General features: G+C 48.9%; 1 protein-coding gene across 1 annotated transcript; it reads right to left on the bottom strand.

Annotated features, from left to right (window-relative positions):
- Positions 1–3,013: 3,013 nt before the first annotated feature.
- Positions 3,014–9,716, bottom strand: LOC311204753 (long-chain fatty acid transport protein 2-like; the record flags this gene model as incomplete). Its single annotated transcript, XM_084281119.1, is given in 6 exon segments — positions 3,014–3,052; positions 4,971–5,095; positions 5,603–5,761; positions 5,976–6,185; positions 9,247–9,559; positions 9,561–9,716. Coding segments are annotated over 6 exon segments (1,002 nt in total).
- Positions 9,717–11,432: the final 1,716 nt, after the last annotated feature.

Genomic DNA, 11,432 nt, shown 5'->3' on the forward strand with positions numbered 1-11,432 from the left:
CAGAGGTAGAGCCTGGCTGCCACTGTGCTTACCAACTCCTCCTCCGGCTGCAGGTGTTTGAGCCTGAAGGCGGCAGGACCATCATCATCATCCCAGTGAGGGTGTTGGCGAGAGCGGTGTTCAGCCACTACAGCATCTACCCCGCCTCGCTCAACTTTGGTGCCGTGACAAGTGGCACCAGGAAAACCTGCACCTTCACGCTGGAGAACAAAGGTGACCTCGACTTCAAATTCCTCATCTGCAGACCAGAGCAGGATGCAGTGCAAAGGAAAAGGTGAAGAACCTGGGTTCTTGTCCATCTGCATCACCGGCGTGTGAAAAATGCCTCAGTATCCCCGTGTGTAGGGGGATAAAGTTGTACTAAAAAGCCAACTGGCCGCTCTCCCTGCTCTTCAGGGGGAGTCCTCCTGATGAAAGCCTGTGGCTGGAGATGGTCCAAGTACATCCCAACTCGTTCCTACCTGCCTGCACCAGGAGGCAGAGCTGCTGTGAGGGTTTTTTTCCTTGACAGATGTCCTGCTATATAACCCTTTCCTTATCACAGGGGATTTCCTCTCCTCCACTTCTGGTAGCTCTGTGAAGCTCCAGTCCAGCCATTCGAGCCAGCTGGACCACAGTGTGGAGCAGGTCTCTTCTTCCGCAAGCTGGTCTTTGAACACCGCCCGTGCCCCCTCCCTGCCATTCTCCATCGAGCCCAACAGTGGCACCATCCTTGCTGGCCAGGAGCAGCGTTTCCAGATGAAGTTCTCTCCGACATACGTGGGGGACTTTGAGAGCCGCATGCTCTGCAGGTAGGAGACGTCCAGGCTTCGCTCGCTTCTGCAGTCGTTATACCTCGGATCGGGGTGGGTAGGAGTGCAGATCTGGCAGCAGCCAGCCCCAGAGAGGCAGAGAAACTGCACATGTACAGGAGAAAAGCAAGATGAGCATCCAGCCTTGGTAGAAGCACGGGTGGGTCAGGATACTGTCGAGCTGGAAGCAAGGGGCAGTGGGGAGAGAACAACATGGAAGTGCCACACGTGCTTCCCCTGGCCTTGGCACTCTTCCTCGGTGGCTGCTCATGCCTGTTCTGTGGAGCTTGAGGGGCTCTCTCTGGGCTGGCTTAGCCCATCTGGTGTGGGTTTTCTGTGCAGATTGACCACACTTCTACTTCCTCTGATTCAGGTGACCTTCCTTAACGAGGTGACCAAGGAGTACTTGTTTTACACGGTGGCTTTCAAGGCCACCACTTCGGGACCCATCAGCGCTGTGGAAATGACCACCCCCGTTTGGCAGAGGCTCTCTTCCACCGTCAAGGTGGACAACCCCCTGCCTGTCCCGGTGACGTTTGCTGTAGACTGCAAAGTGCCCAATGTCAGCGTCCCCTCGCACGTCACCGTTCCTGCGCAGACACAGGTAGGCACAACGCTCATCCGACACGCGCTCCTGGCCCCCCCGCAGCCTTTCTTGATGGCACGAACCATGCAGGGCTTCCTTCCAAGGCTGACAGCTCCTCCTGCCGATTATCTGAAGGAGAAGCAGGGAGGGAGACTATCCCTGGTGGGAATCGCCCTGTGCTGCTGGAGTCTGCTGTGTCACCCCTTGCAATGTGCTCCCCTCACCGGCAGCAGGGTGTTTGCAGCCTGGGCGGAGGGGGGATCTGGGAGCAGGGATAGTGTTGGAGGGCTGCAGGCAGCTGGGCTCTGAGCCGGAGGGGGAGTTGGAGGGCGAGAGGGTGCCGGGCTGCCTTCCAGCACTGCATGAGCACAGCAGGGATCGATCTCCCCATCTCTGCCTGCCCCAGTGGCTTCTTCCTTTCATTCTTCCCAGGCTGAGCTTGCCTTTGAGTACCTACCCCTGAAAATGGGGGAGACCACCGGGGAGCTGGTGCTCCAGAGCAGTGAACTAGGCTCTTCCTACTACAACCTGCACCTGAAAGCGACTGTGAGCAAGCCGGAGAAGCCTCTCTACTTTTGCACCACACTGGGCTCTAGTCACACCATCACCACCAAAATCATGAATTATGCCCAGCAGAAGACAGACTACTTTCTCCAGGTGAGCAGGGCCCACTTCCTCTAGCCAGCATCACCCCTCTCCGGCGAGGGATCCTGCCCCTCGAGCTTGGGGTGGCCGTGTGAGCCTGTGGAGTGAGGGGTGGGTCTTCCCACCAGTGCTGAGACATAGGCCCCTCTCTGCTGCCCCTGTCAGAGGCACTCGAGGACGTCCCGTGGTGCCTGTGCGTCCATGTCCCTGCCAGCACTGGGGTTTCAGGTCTCCCAGGGTTGCTCATTGTGGGCGCTCCCTGAGGGTGTGGGGGGCCGGGGGTGCAGCAGCTGGTGAAGGAAAGGGCCCCTGTTGCAGTGGAGGCCGTCGCTTTCTTCCCAAGGTGCTGGCTGTGACACCTCACCCCGCTGTTCTCTCTTCTCTCCCTGTACAGACCAACTCCCCAGACTTCCAAACAAAGCAAACGATCACCGCGGCCGCCGCCGGCCCCAGGGGCACAGAGGTCAGCGTGGATGTGACCTTTGAGCCCTGCCAGCTGGGTGAAACCAGGACCGTGCTGCAGCTCTCCTCACCCCTGGGCGGCGAGTACAGCATCCCCCTGCTTGGCCTGGCCCTGCCGCCCAAGGCCCAGGGCCCTTTTTTCATCAAGGCCGGCTCTTCCATCTCCATCCCCTTCAAGAACATCTTCCTCCAGGCCACAGCCTTCCAGTATGCTGTGGAGCACCCGGCCTTCACTGTGAGGGGCCCCGAGAGCTTGCGGCCGAAGAAGAGCTCTGCCCTGGTTGTGTCCTTCGAGGGGGGGCTGGCTCCCGCAGCCAGCCGGCTGGTGGTCTCTTGCCCCCCGGCGGCGGGCGGGCAGGGGGCAGCTGTTTCCTGGGAGTTCTACCTGCGGGGCATCCCCGCTCAGAAGTGACCGGGTGTTGCAGTTTTGCATAGCTGGGTGCTAGGACAGAATGGGGGCTGTAGGAAATGGTTGTTGTGAGGAGCTGCTGAAATTCTCTGTGGCCCCAAAGCGTAAACATTGGGCAATTCAAGGCCAGAGGGGCGGCTGACCATTGTCAAAGCGCCTCTGTGAATCACGTATAGGAGAAAAATGGAAGCAGCTGCATTTTGCCACCGGAAACGGGAGTGAGAAGATGTAACGAGCTGTGCAGACACCAAGGCTGGGGAGGGCCGGGGAGGAGGGGCCTTGGGTGTTGGAGGGAAAGATGTCCCTGCAGCTTGTGGAGAAACCCATGGTAGAGTGAGTGTCGTCCCTCCTGCAGTCCATGGAGAAGGCCAAGACCTCTGTAATCAAACCACAAGAGTTTCAGTAATAGTATCCTTTCAGTCAAGTTCTTGCCTTCTTAAAATGTTAATCCCACCTTTCCAGGAGACTTGTGCACTCAAGGCACGTGGGTACATGGGATCACATATTAAGCTTATAAACCTTGTTTATGTAGTGTTTTCTGCACTGGTGTTGAATTCTGTGTACTGAGTAAACAAAAAAAATCCTTCTATTAAATAATGAGAGCTAACTTATCTGTGTCTAAAGATCTGACCTTTGTATATAAACAAACACCAATAATGAGTTATCTGCAGGAGAGCCTCAGATACCACTCAACTGCATCGTTCAGTGGGCTTTGGGTTCAGCCATCATATTCCTTGTTTTTTGTTATGAATCTGTTATTTTTTAACAGGTCACTGCAATGGTTAAGCTAAATAGCTCTGTGTGGCTAACATTACCAAACTCACCCTATTTGGGAATGAATTTATACTTGGCAGCAACCATACCTGTCTCTGAAATACCAGTAGAATTCAAGAATTTACAGAGTATGCCCTGTGAAGCTGTTATATTTGTCTGCACATGCATGCTATCAAGAAACACAACTCCATTTAAAAAAAAAAAAATTAGTATATTGGCTCATTCTTTAAGATTATTTTCCTAAAAAAACCCCCATTTTTTATGAAAGGACATAATCTAGTTTTTTCAGTTCCCCTGTAATTTAGTTATACCTGTTGAATACTAACTAATTATGCATGCTTTGCTAATTGGAATTTTCCATAAACCACAGGACTGACATATAATTTACCACCACCCTTAATTATGTTCAATTTTTGATGAAGACTACTGGCCAAATACAGAGATCGGGTCTTCTGATCGATATAAAACTTTATTTTATTAACTGCTCGTTTTGGGCTAACAACTCAAATAATACAAAGCATACCAGGATCTTCCTTAGATACCCAATTTCTGAGGAATTCTACTGATTTTCTGTAATTCTGGCATCAGAATGGAACCTCTGAACATCTGCTATTTCAACACACATACATAAATTACAAAGAAACTGCAGACCTGATTCTCTGTTCTGGCTCACGGTTATGGCACTAGGGAGACTGACAGATGCTGCCTTCATTGTTACTAATTTCTAATTGCTGTTCAGCAGGCCAACCTCTGTGAAAGTCATTCTATGCAAGCACATTTTTTGACATTAAGGATTAACTAATATGATTGCAGGTTCTCAGCAGGAAAAGTACCTATGAATAGGCACCCTATGCAGACGTTATGTTAAGTGTATGTTCAGAAAGGGTACTCTTCAAATAATCATATTAACATTTAATTCGGGATCACCTGCCTATCTTGTGTTAGGACATTTTAGCTACAAACCCCAAAAAACTAACATTACCCAGAACACAGAACCTTATTTTTTGTTTGCAGGAGGAGTGCTTGTGTCAGGAATGTGTTTTCTCGATCCATTTTAGTGGAATGCCAATTAATGAATTGCCATTGATCCACTACTGAAAAGAATGATTAATTCAAGCCAAAAATGCAACACCCCTCTCCTTGAAAACAGTTCATGTTAGTATGCAGTGAGATTACAGACCTTTTTAAGGAAGGTTTCGTTGGAATCTTCATTTCCCCTCCATTTTCAGTTAGATTTTGAACATAATATAACAAATATTCCCAGTAATTTAATTAGCAAAAAAAGAAAGGCAGTTAAAATTACCGGTGGCACACTGCACAGGTACCGAAGCACTTCCCCAATATACTGTATCACTGTTACGTTGTATTTTCTGCAATCATCCCAGAACTGGCTTGCTGAAAATCTGGCACGTACAACAACAGTTGCACCTGCGTAGAAAGAAGTAAAACAAACAACAGAAGGAACAATTCTTATTATATCATAAAACCATACAGCATTTCTTAGCACAGCATTGTAGAAAGCTTTTAGAATTAGGGATATATAGCTTTTGGAAAAAACCCTCTTCCTGAAACATATTGAAATACAATCTATGCTGAATAATTCTTTTAACCTCTATTTCTGTTCATCAGAAGTTAAAGGCTATTATCGTAGATAAGACTCAATACTAATTGACCCTAAAACTGTGCAAAGAGCTGTCATGTAAGAAAGGATATATCCTTTTCGTCAAAATTTGTACAGAGTTAAAAGCTGTGTAGGTCACGTGAAGATGACAGAGAAATGAGAATGCCTCTTCACTTGGTAACGGAGACACATACAACCAAGTATTTCAGCTCAAAGTTTAGTAGCTAGGGAAAAGCTTAGTGTATCTATGATCATACCTCTGCATGAATTCTGCAGAGAAACATCTTCATCCATACTGGTTAAATGCACAGCACCTTTCATGGTGCATCCATGGACTCCAACAAGGAGGGCAGAGCTATGATAGAGGGGTAGAGCAGTGTACACAATATCTTCTGAGGTAACCTTGCCAGCATCAAACAAACCGCAAGCTAGCATTATGCATTCATGGTTAATCACTGCAGCTTTAGGAAGACCTGTTGAAAGTCAAGCAAAAAGGTGTGTAACTTCACTGGAACAATAAACATAGTAAGACTATTTGGCTTCACAAGGGCTTAAGAAAAGTTTTTTCTCTCATTTACTGATGCAAGTGAAGTAATGTGAGATAACATTGTCTTTCCTTATTAAAAAAATCACAGTGTCTGAAGGGATGTCTGGCCTTCTATATAGCTCTTTGTGAATTTACATTACCTGTAGTACCAGAAGTATAAATGTACATTGCAGGACTTTTAATGGTTGTAGCTGATCTCCAAGACAATGGAGTAGGCTCATCTGAAGCAGCATCTACTTTATCAAGAAAGCTCTCAACTCCTTCTGTAGTGGATGTCTTGCTTAAATAATAAACCTTAACATTTTCTTTCTTCAAGAATGGCAGTATTTCTTCAACAGATTCCTTCAGTTCTGAAAGAGGAGAAAAAAAGTATTATAAGAAAACTCTGCATTATTCTGTGAACTATACTACATCAGCATTGGCTCAGCAGCTTTCATCTTTAGCTGCCACTGGAAAAACTCATGCTCAAGTTGCATCAGCATCCAGCAAAAAGGACTGAAGAGGTATCATGTCTCCCTACAGAACTGGGAGCGATTTGACCTGATTTACTGCAACGGGAACAGAACTGCAGAGGAGCAATCCAAGCACACTTCCTCTTGCCTGCAGACCGTGCAGGACTCCAAGGGAGCATCACCAGCCCCACATCGCTACCTTCCCTCTCCACTGTGGGGAAATGCTTCACTGTGGGTAAGTGCCCACACAGAGTTAAGTGCTTAAATCACCACTATGTTTTATGCAACTCATCTTTCTCAAGTCCCAACTCAAATGGAAGAAACACTGAAAAGCAGAATGGAGAGTGACTTAGCAAGTATTGGTTACTGCTGAAGCTTGGACTCCTAGAAAGTTGTGTTCTGCCTCTCCCTATGCCAGTCTTCTACATGTGTCCTGATTAATCCCAGTTCTCCTCACATCGCCTTGGTATCTCCAACCAACAAAAGCACGCGGTTGCAGGTGTGTGCCATGAGTAGACTAACTCCCTGTGTGATTGGGTCCTGTCTGCCTTTCTCATACTGAAGCAATAATGCAGGTCTCTCTCCTTGACCAGCAGCCAGTTTCAATCAAGATGGAAAGAATGTAGTTGTCCCCAAGACTTTTATTCCCTTAAGAAGATGGATAATTGAATAATGGATTCAAGTGGAGCTAATGAGCCAGGTGATGCAATTGTATATACCTTGTATTTTTAGAAATCCAGAACAAAAGCCGTCGAACTTGCAGGCACTTCTACTTGAACAGATAATCCACAGGATTTAAAATTAATCCCCAATCATAGAATCATAGAATCATAGAATGGTCTGGGTTGGAAGGGACCCCAAGGATCATAGAGCTCCAACCCCCCTGCCACAGGCAGGGCCACCAACCTCCAGGCCTGGAGCTACACAAGGTTGCCCAGGGCCCCATCCAACCTGGCCTTGAACACCTCCAGAGACAACACCACTTTCACTGAAATATCATAATATAAAACTTCCCATAACATGTAATTTATTTTTTACCACTTCTATTTTACTTCAAAGCAAAGAATAAATCATGTTACTAAATCAACAAATCTCTGAGGTGATTTAATACTAAAAACTAAATCACCTCTCCACACTAAATTGACTAGATAAAGCCAAGACCCACATCGAAAGTTTGTCTTAATTGCAGAAAAGCAGTAACACTAATAAAAGCGTTACCTTTTCAGGTCTGGCAGACTGGAATTCCTCATCAAACAATTCTCTACTCCTGCTGTACCTTTGGTCCAAAAACCATGCCAGGATTACCGTGGGTGCCCTGTAGCCACCAAGCTACTCAGGAAAATCTAACAAAGGCTTCTTCTAGTGAACAGGTAAGGGAAACTCAAAATATTAGCACAGCCTGGCCTGTCTCATGCCATTCCACCTGTGCTCTCCAACACTGCACAAATGCGGGACTGCACAGAGTATAAAGCTGGATAGGAGGAGAGTTCTGCTCCTGAGATGCTATCAGGCATGGAGGAGACAAAAGGCAGGCTTTAAGCAAGTATCTCATGAGCTGGCACTTTAAAGATAAACAACCCCCAATAAACTTGCTCTGAGATAAGTAACCCTCCAATAAACTTTAAAATCCTTATTTTATTGTAGGTATAAGTAACTTTAATGACATATAAACTGTACTAATGAATTCAGCATATTTATTTTCAGAAACTTATCTGTGCAAGCACACAGGGTCTCATATGATGGTAAGTTCTGATGAGACAATTTTTATCTTCTGCTCATAAAAGATGAAATGTAATAAAGACAGAGAGGCAGAAAAGACCTAGACTTCTTTCCACTCCCGGTGTCAAGCATGTGGTAATATTTTATGAATATGACTCATTTGTTTCTTTTTCCTCCAAGCTGAAGGCTTTTTTTGAAGATTTCAGGCAAGTAAGTTATAGAAAGAGGAAAAATACATTTCCACACCACAGCTTTTCCTACAGATGCTAATAATTCAAATATTGATTAATTTTGAAATTTCAGCAATTGCATAAAATTTATCCTAAGGCAGAAATCTGTCACAAGAGGTGAAATTTTTTTTTTTGAACTCCTGAAGTTTTGGGGCATATAAAATATTTCCGTTATGTATTATAGATGAACAAGTTCTCCAGCTCAGCTGAAATGTGGTGTATATATATATATATATATATTCGTGTAGAAGTTGTTAATTCTAGACAGGTAAAATTATCTTTGACTTCTTACATGGTCAGTCATTCATACTGTTTGTGCAGACATACAAACATACATGAAGAACTGGGCATGAAATAAGGTCTCTGCTCTATACGGAACAGGGCGCAGCTCTCCATTTAAAACATACAAATACGTCAAAGTCTCATCTACGGAAAATTATTATGGTTTGTCTTCTTGGGTTCACGTGTTTTTCTTTGAACTGAAACTTGAGGAAAGCTTTTCTACAGGCTGCAACAGCCTGCATGTGGCTAAGTCGCTGTCCAGCTGCAGCAGGAGGATTCTTCCGTGCTGCCTTGCTTATCTCTGGACATTTGCGTGAACAAAACCGTCAATTAATTATCTTGTTTATGGCCGAGGGCTCTTTTATTTCCAGGTCTTTACTATGAAACAGCTAACAAGGTATCAGAGCTCAACGCCCACGTCTTGTACACGCGTTGAAAACGAAATCACGGTGCTAACTGTGATGGTAACTGCCTGGCCACCTTCGCATCTGCTCTGCGGCACTTCCCGAGCTCACCCTCAGAACAGCGCGATGGGCACACAGGGCGTCCCTCCGGCCCAGCCGCCCCCGGGCGAGGCACAAGGAGCGACGCCGGCGCTGCCGCCCCGCCGCCTGCGCGCACCAAGCCCGGTAAGGAGCCCCGTCGCCGCGGGGCAAGGGGGCGGCGCGTTAACCGAGCAGCTGCTCGCGGCTGCGCTCCCCGCCGCCCGGGGCCGGTGTTCTCCTCACCTGGGGCCGCCAGCAGCACAGTGGCCGTGCTGCTCTGGAAACAGCACAGCAAGGACGCAGCCCTGATGTTGGAGTTGAGGCAAGCCATGGCGCAGCCCAGCTTGGCGCAGCCCAGCCAGACCCAGACGTAGGCGGGCCGGTTGCCCATGAGGAGGGCCAGGCAGCCGCCCGTCCGCAGCCCCGCGGCGTCGCGCAGCGTCCGCGCCGCCTGGCTGCTCCGCCGCTCCACCCGCTCGTAAGTGGAGACCCCGTCACCGAAGAGCAGCAGCGGCTTGTGCGGAGTCTGCCGCGCCCGTTGCGCGAAGACGTCCAGGAAGGGGCCGGCGGGCCCCGGCTCTGCGCGCCCTCCTCGCTACGCGCGCCATGGCGAGGGCGAAGCGTATGTCCTGGAAGAAGTAGGGCCAGGCGCAGCGCAGCAGCAGCGGCAGGAGCAGCAGCCCCGCCAGCGCCGTGCACAGGGCGGGCAGCATCCCACCGCCCGCTCGGGCACAACCGCTGCGCCTCGCCCCGAGGGCGGGCGGAACGGCCAACGGCCGCGCCTCGCGAGGGACGGGGAGAGCCGAGGCCCGCGCCCGCCTCCTCACAGCCCCAAGGGTCCCGCGGCAGCCCCGTGCCCGTCAGGTGCGGACGGCCGCCCGCAGTCGATCCTTCCCCCGGAGGCGTTGCCTCACCTGTGGGCGGTCGCTCCCCGCCGTAGCAAGGGGCACCCCATCCTACCCACCCCACCCCGACGATCTCCGTAGCGAATGGAAGAGCAGGTGGTGCGAGCCAAGGTGCAGCCGCAGCCTAGGTGCTTGCGGGCTCCCTGCCTGCGTGCCGTGTCGGAAGGTGGCCCCAGCGGTGCAGCAAGAAGAGACACGCAAATTCAGGGTGGCAGACTGGCATCTTTCGTTGCCATCAGGAGGCTTCTCTCGGAGGCTGAGTGCATCCTGCATGGGACACGGGCCATCTGCGCAATCCCTTGTGAAGCTGCAGACACCGGTGGCAGAGGCAGCCGTGCCTAGCCAAGGTTCACACCGGGAGAAGTGTGGGCTGAGGCTTTCTGGTGTATGAAGTGGTGAGCTGCCCCGGGAAACGTATTCCTATCCTCTTGTACCACCCTGGTGCTATTCCTCACCGGGTGGTTACATAGTCTAATAGGTAAGAAGTAGCTGAGACAACTGGAAATTTTAAAAATCCCCCCCCCTTTATTAGTATTCTAGATACACAAAAGGAATTTACAGTCTCAGCCTCTCTGTCTTGCTCTGTTCCAAGGCTAAGAGACACATTAGTTGCTCAGACAACCTTGGAGCAAACTCTAGGAATTTCACCCTTCTGACTGGACCTGGCGACCCAGGGCTTTTCTTGGTGAAGCAGCCATTGCTGTGAATAAAAGCTGCTTTTTCTGTCTTATTTTTCATTTTGTACTCTGCTAAGTGCCACTGGAGACAGTTTCCTGCTGTTTTGTTCCATTTTCAGCTCCCATTTTATTATAAAAGCGGATATTCTCACCACAAGGTGAGTTGATTCAGGTCCTTGATCTACGAGGCAACTTTTTTTCACTGCAGACTTTGTTTCCTCTGCCAGATCAATTCAATTTGCTGCTAGGTGAGCTGTGCAACGCAAGTGCTGGATGTTCAGGCAGGGTGGGAGGGGACAGAGCTGTCCAGTTTAGCTGTGGCCAGACCTCCCAGGCAGCTTTTGCAGTTGAAACCGGACCTGGTAGGTTACAAGTGGCCTACAGCCAGCACTGCCTTTCCTGCTTGCGTCCTCCTCCCTGTGAGCCAGTGTCAGAACTCATGGGATTGAGTAAGGAGCTGGTTCAGAGAGTTAGCACAGGTGGAAATTATCTGGTTTATGTCTAGGGTAAAGGATGACTCTCATTAGGCTTTCATATTTGGATGAACTTGGAATATTTTTTTACAGTTCTGTAACGGAGCTACTGTTTCAAACTGGTGTCTCAGGGTCTTTTTAAGAGTTATTCCACAGCTGTGAAAGCTACAGGATATTTTTTAATGCTTCTTTATCTGACGGTAGCTGCCTGGGACAAGTACGAGAAATCGGCACAACCTCTTTGCTATACTCACAACCAGTCTTTCCAAAGCATTGCTGAACTACCAGAACTAATTCCAGCCTCTTGCTCGGAAGACTGTGTAGCAATATTGTGCTGTGGTTCTGCAATGGGATTTCTGAAGAGTTTCCCTCTT

This window comes from Gallinula chloropus, assembly GCF_964237585.1.
Source record: "Gallinula chloropus genome assembly, contig: HAP1_SCAFFOLD_94, whole genome shotgun sequence".
In the NCBI taxonomy this organism is placed as follows: domain Eukaryota; kingdom Metazoa; phylum Chordata; class Aves; order Gruiformes; family Rallidae; genus Gallinula; species Gallinula chloropus.